Source organism: Phascolarctos cinereus, unplaced genomic scaffold (genome assembly GCF_003287225.1).
Source record: "Phascolarctos cinereus isolate Bilbo 61053 unplaced genomic scaffold, phaCin_HiC Scaffold_1;HRSCAF=81, whole genome shotgun sequence".
NCBI lineage: Eukaryota > Metazoa > Chordata > Mammalia > Diprotodontia > Phascolarctidae > Phascolarctos > Phascolarctos cinereus.
Window position 1 is genome coordinate 205,013,898 of NW_027555514.1, and position 12,431 is coordinate 205,026,328.

Genomic DNA, 12,431 nt, shown 5'->3' on the forward strand with positions numbered 1-12,431 from the left:
CAGCTGTTTTCAGAGATATTTCTAGGGACCTGTAGGTTTTCAGTTCTTCCAGGGTTGTATGGTCAAAGGAGAGGTGTTTATTCCTTTCCTGTCCTGTGCTCTGGTCTATGAATGACCACAAGAACTCTTTTCTGCCTTGGAACTGTGAGGAGGATTCTCTCTCACTGCTGCCAGAAGCTCTGCTAAGCCAGTGCTCCTCCTTGCCCCAGGACTACCACCCAGTACTGTGACCCAGATCCAAGCAAGTACAAAGCAAGAGAATCCTGCCTCAGCACTAGCAAAGAGATCCCTGCAACCCCTCTCTGATCAGCCACTCAAATCCCCCACATTCTGTGTGCCAAGAGCTCTGGAAGCAGCCTCCACCCCCGCCATCCCAAGGCTCTGCCAGGGCGAGGACCTGACCTCCCTCTTCTTTCACCCAGGTCTGATAGACCTTTCCTACTGACCTTCTAAGTTGTCTCTGTCGTTTGTGGGTTGAGGATTCTGGAAACTGCCAAAACTGTCTGTGATTCAGTCTCTTGATGCCTGCTCCAGGTTTGCTGGGGCACTTACACTCCTCTCCCAGCCAGGTACAACAAACCTTTCCCAGCAACCAGGTTGTCTGGAGATGGAAATTTGTTTGACTCTGTCTTTTTGTGTGTTCTGCTGCTCTAGAATTTATTTAGAGTAACTTTTTACAGGTATTTGGAGGAGTCTGTTGGAGAGCTCAAGCAAATCACTGCTTTTACTTTGCTATCTTGGCTCCACTCCCAAGGGAAATGTATTCTTAACCAAAGACAGAGACAGTTACAAAAGATAAAACAGATAACTCTGATTATATAAAACGGAAAAGCTTTTGCACAGACAAAATTAACATACCTCAGATAAGAAGAGAAGTGATCAAATGGGAAAAAATCATTATATCAAATTTCTTTTATTAGGGTTTTACATCCAATATAGATAAACAATAAATAAATATTCATATGAGACTAATAGCCATTCTTCAATAGATAAGTGGTAAAAAAAATATTAGCAAGTTCTCAAAAGAATTTCAAAGTATTCATAATCATGAGAAAGAATGTTTCAAATCACTAATAATAACAGAAATGTAAAACAATGCTAAAGTTTCATCTTACTCCCTAAAATTTGTAAAGATGATATAAAACAACAATATTAAATGTTGGAGGGGCTATAGGATGATAGGAACACTAATGAATTGTTGGTGGGGCTGTGAATTGATACATTTTGCAAAGATTTGGAATTATGTAAACAAAGTGATTAAAATGTCCATATCTTTTGACCCATCATTGGGCTTATAACCCAAGGAAACTGCTAATAAGAAGAAAATTTCCATTTACACCAAAATATTTATAACAGCACTTTTTATAATAGCAAAGAACTGGAAACAAAGCAGATGCCTTTCAATTGGGAAACAGCTAAACAAATCATGATACATGAAGGTATTAGAAAATTGCTGTGCTATAAGAAATTATATATGTAGTTAATACAGAAAAGCATGGAAAGATCTGTAAGAACTGATGCAGAGTGAAGTAAGCAGAGCCAAGAAAACAAATATACAAAACTACAACAAAACAACTATACACCAAAAAAAAAAATCAAAAGTGAATGCAATAAAATTGTAATTGATTGATTGAGCACTTGAAAGAAAAGATATAAGAGGACATCCCCAAGTAATCCCTTCATGGGGGGGTTGAAGATCCACAAGTCTTACATATTGAATATTTTGGGGGGGAATTTTTCAATGTGTTCATCAGTTATGTTAATTTTTTCCCTCTCTGAAAAAAATACTATTTATTGTTACGTGGCTCTTTGAAAGGGGGAGGGATACTTGTAATAATTATGATGATGCAAGAAATAGAAGATTTCCATAAAAACTCTTTTTAAAAAAGGCATTGCAGGCATGGGAGATCATCTTACAAAAGTTCATAAGGAAGTTGTAGAAGTAAGAGAAGGGCCAGGTATTGCTAAAGCCAAGACAGGAGAAAGTAACCTGTAGTACTCCTGTTTCTTAGGCTAAGAGATAACATAGATCATTTATCTTAACTCCCTCATTTTACAAATGAAGAAACTTGAGGCCCATAGAGGATAAAATACAAGGTTAGTGAAAGATCCAGGATTTGAATCCATGTCCTTTGACTCCAAATCTAGTGTTTTCCCTACTATACTAAACAACATCTTATTTTACTATTCCAGAATTTTAAGCTGATGGACTATTCAATATCCAAGAAAACTTGATTTTATATATCTTAGTTCACTAGTCGGACCTTAAAGTATCCTTAATAACTTTCTTGACTATGAATCAAGGAGACTTTTGGAAAAGTGAGGAGAGCTATAATTTAAGAAGAAAAGTAACAGTAGAGATGCCCCAGAAGTTAACAGGAGACAAATCCAAAAATATTTCCAGCAATTACAACAAGGCTTTGTGTGTCTCTATATAAATGCATATGTGGGTAACAAGAAAAGTGAGCTAGAGATCCTAATACTAGGAGAATTTAAACTCATGAATGAAATTTACTGGAATGAGACCTATGAGAAAATATGAAAGGCAAAAGGACAAGAAGTATGAAAGGAATTGTATAACAAAGAAATGTGGTCATGTGAAGAAATCCATGAGCCAATGGAGAGTAGTGTGGTAGAGAATACTTTGGTAAAGATCAACAGAGGCAGAAACAGAAGCAAAATTTTAACTGGAGTAAAATGTAGATGGCCTGAATAGAAAAGGAACTTGAGAAACAACTAAGGCTGGCACAAAAGCATGATATACTAGAGATGGGAGACATTTGCTATATCTCTGTCTCTCAAGCAAAGTAGTTGGGGTAGGGGGGCATGGAACTAGTGTTGTAGAAAGCTTAAGACATAAGGTTTGGAACAGTTGCAGAGGATAGTAATATAGTGAATCAATTAGAGAGTCTGCCTTGTGGCAGCAAGGACCCACCTGAGTCCTCATTCCTAAGCATACATTTATAGTAAATTCAGTCAGCATAATTTTCTAATGATCTTTAGCTTTGTCCTACAACATGTGAACAGGATAGAAGGAGGGGGATAGTAGGAATAATCCAAGATTAATAAGAAATGATTGGTTATAGGAGAAGAGGGCATTGAGGATGGAAGATAGTATAAAGTTGAGTTGATTCACAAAAGGGTCAGGATTGGGAAGGGAAGAGAGTGTTATTAGTGCAGGAGTGTTAGCCTGGAAAAGAACTGAAGGCTAGAAGGATTGGAGGGCACAATAAGGATGAAGAATGTGGTTAGGGGTAGTAAGAAATAGGGAAAGATGGGATGATAAAAAAAATGATGATCAGATAAAGGAATTTCAGAGTTCTTGAACAAGGAAGGGGAACATTGGTGGGACACAGCAATCAAAGGTATGAACATTTCTGTGTATAGCTGAGGTGGAGTAGAGGAGTAGATCATGGGAATTGAATCAATTGAAGAAATGGAAAGCTAGGGCATTTGAAGAGAAAGACTGTGAGTCAGGCACTGAATACATTGATCAAGGAAGGAGAATGTCCTGAGGATTATGATGGATAAAGAACCATGAGCATATCAGTTGGGTGATGTGTGGTCCTGACTGGTGAAAGTAAGAAGTGAAAGCCACAAACTTAAACTCTGTGAAAGGTAGAAGCCCTGCCATGGTGACCTGTTAAAAACTATAACTCAGGGGGCACCAGTCCTGGAGTCAAGAGGACCTAAGTTCAACTCCGGCCTCAGACACTTGACACTTAGTAATGTGTGATCCTGGGCAAGTCATTTAACCTCGAATGCCTCACCCCCCAAAAATAAAAAGAAATTATAACTTAGATACAAAAATCATAATTCAGACACTGACTCATAGCTTAGATACCATGACTGGTATATGACCAGTACCCAAGTTTGAGTGCCTAAGCATTTACCCAAGAGCACTGGGTAAATGCCTGGATGTCTGGGAACTGGGTTCAATACTAAGTATAAAATATTAGCCAAAACATTAACTAAGCAGAAAAACCCAAAATATCCACCAATCCATAGTTATGTACTCTATGGTTCCACCTCCCTTTGTCTGATTTATATCATCACCACTGGGCTTTCTTAGGGTCTTTGTGGGGATCCACTGAATCAGCTAGCTGCCGCCCCAGATTGCCCCTGTTTGTAAGTAATCATAATGATTGATTAAACTGTCATAACCAATCTGGAGCTTCTTGACCTCTTCCTTTGGTATTAAACTCACCTTACACTATGGAGGAGGTACACGTTCCCCAGCCAGGGGAATTCTGGACCTTACAAGTATTAATCTCAAAGGAGAAATTGCTCAGTGAAAATGGTTGAGGGAAGGTCTGGAAATGGCAATAGGGTACAAAGAATAGTCCAACTCTACCAACACAACCACTGAGTTGGAGGTATGAGAGAAAATGTAGCCAGTCCTTTTTCTTCTCTCCTCAAACCTCTCATACCACTCCCTTCTATTCTTGGCTGAGGACTTCAACTCATACTTTGCTCCTCAAAACTGAGGCCATTTGCTAAGATTCCCTCTTTTCTACTCCTTATCTTACATCACTCTGACACTCTCTCCCCCCATCACCTCCTCAACTCCAGCTTCTGATGATAAGGTGACTCTTCTGGATGTCAAGGTCAACACACTCTTATCTTCTCTATCTACTAGCTTCTTCCCTGCTGCTTATAAACATGCTTATTCCCACTCCCCTTTACTATATGTTATCATGACTAACACCTATCATCCTATATCTCTTTTCTCCTCTTCATCTAAACTCTTTGAAAGAGTTGCATACAATTAGTGCTACCATTTCCTTTCTTCTCACCCTTTTCTAAACCCTCTGCAATATGGATTTTTACCTCATCATTCAAATGTAACAGCTCTTTCTGAACTTATTAATGATCCCTTAATTGCCATATCTAATGGTCTCATCTACATCCTCCTCCCCCTTGTTCTCTACCTTTCCTCTTCGATTCTCTTTCCTTTCTGTGATTTTGTGACTGTTTTCTCTCTTGGATCTCCTCCTGTCTAGCTGACTTCTTCTTTTCAATCTTTTTTTTTTTGCTTGAATCTTCATCCATTTCATGCCTACTAACTATGGGTGTTCCTCAAGGTTCTGCCCTTGGTCCTCTTTTCTCTTTATACTTTCTCCCTTGCTAATCTCATGATTTCTATATTTATTTCTTCAGCTCACCAATTATCAGTTGAACATTTCAAACTGAATGTCAAACTCAACATGCCCAAAAGAGAATTCATTATCGTTCTCCACAAGCCCTATCCCCCTTCTGAACTTCCTTATTACTGTAATGGCACCGCTATCCTCCCAGACACTTTGGTGCCATCTTCAACTTCCCTCTCTCACTCATTTTACATATCAAATCATTTGCCAAATCTGGTAATTTCTTTCTATACAATATCTCTTGTATATGAACCCTTCTTTTTACCACATAGGTACTACCCCAGTCCCAGTACCTCTTACCTTGACAAATGCAAAGTCTTTCCCTATTGCAATTGGTCTCCCTGCTGACTTTTCTCATCCCAATCTGTCCTTTACAAAGTTTCCCAAGTGATTTTGCTAAGGTGTCATTCACCAGCTTAGTAAATTCCAGTGACTCCTTATTAGCTCAGGATTAAATATTCCATTGTTAATCATTTAAAACTCTTCACAACCTGGAACCTCTTTACTTTTTTGATAGTCTTACATTCTACTGCTTTTGCACTAGCTGTTTCCCCATGCTTGGAATGCTGTACTTCCCTGCAATTCTCTGACTCTCAGCATCCCTTGCTTCTTTTAAGATTCATCTTAAGTGCTACCTCTTCCAGGAGGCCTTTCCCTGTCCTCCAGACTATCAGTGCCATCCTCTCTTAAGGCTACCTTTCATCTAGTCTGAATTTATCTTATATGTATTGATATAGATCTAAATCTATAACTCCATTCGTTCATCTATCTCTCTATCTATCTAGTTTCCCTCATTAGAAAGAAAGCTCCTTGAGGGCAAGGGAACTTTTTGCCCTTTTTTTTTAACATTTCAATTGCTTAATACAACCTTGCACATAGCAAATGCTTAATAAATATTAGTTGACTGACTGAAACTTAGACGAGCATCTCTTTTGAGGCCCAGTAATCCTTACCTGGTTGCAAACATGGCACGCAAGGATGAGAAAGTTGCTGCATCTTCTTTCAAGGCCTTCAATTCATTTCTAAGTTTCGTCATGGTCTCAGTCACCATTGTTTTTTCATTTTCATATTTATTCTTCAGGTTAGCTAGTGCTACCTCAGCTGTCTGAAACAGGGAAAATTATAAGAATTCTAAGAAACTCATTGTCTTTATTTATTTGGTGTCATCTCCATTAGAATGTAAGTTCCTTAAAGGTAAGGACTATCTTACCTTTGTTTTCCCACTGCTTACCCCATAGCGCCTGCTGCATATATGTGATTTTTAATTGATAGACTGATTTTGTTACTATCTAGTTAGCTAGAACCTAATGAATGTCAAGTTTTATGCCTACTTTTGTATTTAACAAATTAAAAATTAATTAAAAACATAGTATACTGGGGGCATAGCCAAGATGGCAAAGTAAAAGCAGTGACTTGCTTGAGCTCCTCCCCCAAACCCTCCCAATATCTGTAAAAATGACTCGATACAAATTCTAGAACAGCAGAACCCACAAAGAGACAGAGTGAAACAAATTTCCAGCTTCAGACAACCTGGAAGATGGATGGGAAAGGTCTGTTGCACCAGGCTGGGACAGGACTGCAGTTCAGCATGGGCTGTGCAGGCAAAGACCAGTCCCCAGCAAACCTGGAGCAAGCCTCAGGGTATGGAATCATAGGCAGCTGTGGCAGTTTCCAAACTTCTTAATCCAAAAATGCTAAGGACAACTTGGAAGGTCAGTGGAAAAGGTCCGTTGGGCCTGGGTGAGCATAGAATGGTCCAGCCCTGGCTCTACCATAGCCCGTACTGGGGTGGTGGTCATATCAGCAGTGGCTGCTTCCAGAGCTCCCAATCCACAGACAGTAAGGGCATCAAACAACTGATCAGAAGGAGTTTACAAGGGTCTCTCTGCTGGCACTGAGGCCGGATTCTGTTGCTTTGCCTATATTTGGATCTGGGTAGCAGTCCTGGGGCTATATGAATGTAACAGAGTACTGTTGTGCTATAAGAAACGATGAGCAAGCAGCCTTCAGAAAAACCTGGAAAGACTTGTATGGACTGATGCTGACTGAAGTGAGCAGAACCAGAAGAACACCGTATACATTGTCACATTGTGCGATGACTAATTTTGATAGACTTAGCTCTTCTCAGAAATACAAGGACCTAAGACATCTCCAAAAGTCTAATGATGGAAAATGCTATTTGCATCCAGAGAAAGAATTATGGAGTCTGAATATAGACTGAAGCGTTAAAAAAAAATTGTTTCTACATACAACTGAGAAATAAGATACATAAGAAATGGGGTATCTAGATAGATAGAAATCTATTTCCCTACAGGAAAACAGAAGGAGGACATAAGAGAAGGTGGTAGGTAAAAGAAGGGAGAGTCAATTGGGGAAAGGGGTAATCAGAATGCATGCCATCATGGTGTGGGGAGGGGAGGGATAGGGAGAAAATTTGGAACTCAAAATCTTGTGGAAGTGAATGTTGAAAACTAAAAATAAATAAATAAATTGAAAAAACATAGTACACTGGTATCACATAATACATGTTTATATACATTTTTGACAAAAAATTTCTTTTAAGGTCTACATGTATTTGGTGTATGAATGGTTGTATTATATAGTAGAAAATATACTAGACTAGAAGTCAGGAAACCTGGATTCTAAGTCCATCTCCATCAATGATCACTTGTGTGGCCTTTAATATGACACTTAGGTTCCTCAATAAGATGAAGAGTTGAACTAAATGATTTCTTTTAGCTCTCAACTTCTGATTCCAATTCAGCATTTTGAAATTTCATAAGAAGAAAGCTCCACTGATTTCAACCTGCTTGTGTCTGTCCTAAGCTCATATTTGGGGGTTTGAGAAGGTGTTGGGTTGTAATGAAAAAAGGAGATGTAATATCAATAAACCAAGTATTTGGTATGGCAATATCTTGTGGTGTGCTGGTAAATGTTGAACAACTGGCTCTCCAAAAAACAGCATGCACAATATATTTTAAAGTTTAATCTGCATTATTAACATTTTCTCTATTATTTTTTTAAGTCTGTACCAGGGATCAGCAGACTATGACCTGAGAACCAAATCAGGCTGGTAACTACGAACTGGTTGGGGGGTTTTTTTGGCAATAATTTTTATTTTTATTGTTAAAAATTATTTATTTTTAGTTTTCAATATTCATTTCCACAGGATTTTGAGTTCCAAATTTTCTCCCCATCTCTCCCATTCCACTCCTCCCCACCATGACAGTGTGAATTCTGATTACCCTTTACCCCAATCTGCCCTCCCTTCTATCTCCCCCCCTCTTTCTATTAGCCCTTTCTCCTTCTATTTTCCTGTAGGGTAAGATAGATTTCCATACCCCATTGTCTGTGTATCTTATTTCCCAGTTGCATATAAAAACAATTTTAAACATTTGTTTTTAAAACTTTGATTTCCAAATTCTCTCCCTTCCTCCCTACCTACCTACCCTCATTGAGAAGGCAATCTGATATGTTATACATGTGCAGTCATGCAAAACGCTTCCATAATAGTCATGTTGTGAAAGACTAACTATATGTCACCTCCATCCTATCCCATCCTCCGTTTATTCTATTCTCACTTGACCCTGTCCCTCCTCAAAAGTGTTTGCTTCTGATTGTCCCCTCCCCCAATCTGCCCTCCCTTCTATCACACCCCATTATCCCCTTCTCCCCTACTTTCCTATAGGGTAAGATAGATTTCCATACCCAATTGAGTGTGTATGTTATTCCCTCCTTAAGCCAATTCTGATGAGAGTAAAGTTCACTCATTCCCTCTCATCTTCCCCCTTCCCCTCCACTGTAAAAGCTTTTTCTTGCCTCTTTTATGTGAGATAATTTACCCCATTCTACCTCTCTCCCTCTCCTATTCCCAGTACCTTTCTCTCATCCCTTAATTTAATTTTTTAAATATCATCCCTTCATATTCAACTCACCCTGTGCCCTATATAGTGACATACTGCCCTACTAGTGAGAAAGGTCTCATGAGTTACAACTATCATGCAGGAACGTAAGCAGTTCAATTTTAATAAGTCCCTTGTGATTTCTCTTTCTGGTTTATCTTTTCATGCTTCCCTTGAGTCAATTAAAAAAAGTAATATTTAAAAGTCAATTTTTCTATTTAGTTCTGGCTTATCAAGAATGCATTAAATTCCTCTACATCACTGAATGTCAGTTTATTGTACTCAGTTTTGCTAGGCAGGTGATTCTTGGTTTTAATCCTAGCTCCTTTGACCTCTGGAATATATTCTAAGGCCTGTGATCCCTTAATGTAAAGCTGCTAAATCTTATGTTATCCTGATTGTGTTTCCACAATATTTGAATTGTTTCTTTCTGGTTGTGTGCCATATTTTCTCCTTTACTGGGAATTCTGGAATTGCTATAATATTCCTGAAACTATTCCTTTTGGGATCTCTTTTAGGAGGTGATCAGTGGATTCTTTCCATTTCTATTTTGCCCTCTGGTTCTAGAATATCAGGGAAGTTTTCCTTGATAATTTCTTGAGAGATGATATCTAAGCTCTTTTTTTGATCATGGCTTTCAGGTAGTCCAATAATTTTAAAATTCTCTCTCCTGTATCTATTTTCCAAGTCAGTTGTTTTTCCAATGAGATATTTCACATTGTCTTCTATTGTTTCATTCTTTTGCTTTTATTTTTATAATTTCTTGATTTCCCATAGAGTCATTAGCTTCCATTTGCTCCATTTTAATTTTTAAGGAATTATTTTCCTCAGTGAGCTTTTGGACTTCCATTTCCATTTGGCCAATTCTGCTTTTTAAGGCATTCTTTTCCTCACTGGCTTTTTGGACCACTTTGGTCATTTGGTCTAGTCTATTTTTTAAGGTGTTATTTTTGGGGGGTCTTCTTTAGCAAGCTGTTGACTCATTTTTCATGATTTTCTCACATCACTCTCATTTCTCTTCCCAATTTTTCCTCTACTTCTTCCACTTGATTTTCAAAATCCTTTTTGAGCTCTTCCATGGCCTGAGACCAATTCCTATTTTTCTTGGAGGCTTTGGATGTAGGAGCTTTAACTTTGTTGTCTCCTTCTGGTTGTATGTTTTGATCTTCTTTGTCACCATAGTTAAGATTCTATAGTCTGAGTTTTTGGCCTCTGTTTGCTCATTTTCCCAGTCAACTAGTTGACTTTGTAACTCTTTTGTTAAGGTAGGGCTCTGCTTCCAGTGTGGAGGTCATACTTACAAGCTTTAGTTATTTTGCGTAACTGTTTTCAGAGATACTTCTAGGAACCCGTAAGTTTTCAGTTCTTTCAAGGTGACATAATATAAGGAGAGGTGTTTATTCTTCCTCTGTCCTGTGGTCTGGTCTATGAGTGACCACAAGCACTCTTTCCTTCCCTGAACTGCGAGGAGGATTCCCTCTTCACTGTTGCCACAAGCTCTGCTGTGCAAATGCATAGCCTTGCCCCAGGACCACCACCCAAGACTGTGACCCATATTCAAGTATGGGCAAAGCAATCCTGCCTCAGTGCCAGGAAAGATATCTCTGTAACCTCCTTCTGATCAGTTATTTGATACCCTTACCGTCTGTGTGCTGAGATCTCCAGAAGCAGTCATAACCCCTGCTGCTGCCACTGCAGCTGCCCCAGGGCTGTGTTGGGGCCGGGGCTTGTCTTCGCCCTTCTCTCACCCAGGTCCAACAGACCTCCTATACTGACTTCTAAGTTGTCTTTGGCATTTGTGGTTTGAGAAGTCTGCTGTCACAGCTGACAGTGATTCATTCCCCTGAGGCCTACTTGGGGCCCTGGTCTGTGCTGGCACAACCTGTGCTAGATTGTGCTTCTCTCCCAGCCTGGTGCAACAGACCTTTCCCATCAACCATCCAGGTTGTCTTGGACTGGAAATTTGTTTCACTCTGTCTTTTTGTGGGCTCTGCTGTTCTAGAATTTGTTTAGAGTCATTTTTTACAGGTATTTGGAGGGGTTTGGGGGAGAGTTCAAAAGTCACCGCTTTTACTCTGCCATCTTGGCTCTGCCCCCTACAGTAAATTTTTATATTTTAAAATACAATAAAACTTTGTTTAAAAATATAAATAACCATTCCTAGCTCAAGGCCCCCACTAAAACAAAGAGAGCCTGGATTTGGTGGTGGTGGTGGTGGTGGTGGTGGGGAACAGTTTGCCCAACCCCTGGTCTAAACAATCAACAAATCAATAACTCAAGCACTTATTTGTAGTGTTTGCTGATTTCCAAGATGTAAATATTCCCACTGAAAATTTAATAATCAGCTAGTTTCAGTGCACTTCTGGGTCATCTCCATTAAAACACTGTTCTTCAGGTTTTATGCATTAACAGATGAGTAAGGGCAACATTTCAGTTTGTTTTAATGTTCAGGTTTTCTTACAGTTTATTGGTTGAGTTCTCAAGGATATATTGAAGTCCTTATCTGGAGCCTTGCTAAGTTTTTGATAGGTAATAAATGTTTTCAGCTTGTAGTGATATGTTGCACACTTCCTACCATTTCCTTCAATGATTTGCATTGATCACTAAGTCTAGGCTCCTTAAGAATAACTCTCCTATAATTTCTAGCGGAAATGATCTGGTCCTAAAGTGCTATCATAAACCCATTTCCATGAATCTGAATAACACTTATTCGACATTTATTTTTATAACATTTGACACTTATTACAATATATTGTTGACCACTGATGTCAAGCATGAGGGAACTTCCAATTCCAGTGTTGCACGTTATCTGTTTTGTAGGTAACTCTGAAGGTAAAGCATTTTCAGTTAAATGTGACAAAGCCAATAGTGAGTATTTCTGGAGAAATGATGTGTGCATATTCCAAAAGTATCTATGTAGGTTTGTGACCTGTTTATCATATGTTCTCAGAATGTCTTTCAATTCTCTTCCATCTTTGGGATGATTAAATATTAACATTTCTATAGCTGCCTTAAGGCGATAAGCCCTGTATTTTATTTATATTTTATGAATTTTTGTTAGGACCAAATATGATATGGTGCATTTTACAGTTCCAAAAGTATACATGAAGAGTGGCATTTTATAAGTGCTGATTGTTTTAAATGTACTCTTTGCATTCAGCTTTGATTTTAGGATGCTAGTAAATCTTAACATATTCAATAACAGTCTCAATATATCTTCCCTGGGGGAAACCAAAGGATTTCTAGATACTGCCTTCATCTATTGGTTCAATTTGACCTCCAAATTCAAACTCCAAACCTTCAAGTCTTTATCTTTAGTGTATATTAATTTTATACTTCCTGAATCCAAATGCTATTTTTATGTCATTGGAAAAAGATT

General features: G+C 38.6%; 1 protein-coding gene across 3 annotated transcripts in view; it reads right to left on the bottom strand.

Annotated features, from left to right (window-relative positions):
• BICD1 (BICD cargo adaptor 1) overlaps nucleotides 1-12,431 on the bottom strand; it is a 218,440-nt gene that overhangs the window by 53,875 nt on the left and 152,134 nt on the right. For all 3 annotated transcript variants that reach the window (XM_078156613.1, XM_020975810.2, XM_020975809.2), the window contains exon 6: nucleotides 6,104-6,255. In XM_078156613.1, the coding sequence (XP_078012739.1) occupies nucleotides 6,104-6,255 (152 nt within the window). The remainder of the gene's footprint in view (nucleotides 1-6,103; nucleotides 6,256-12,431) is intronic.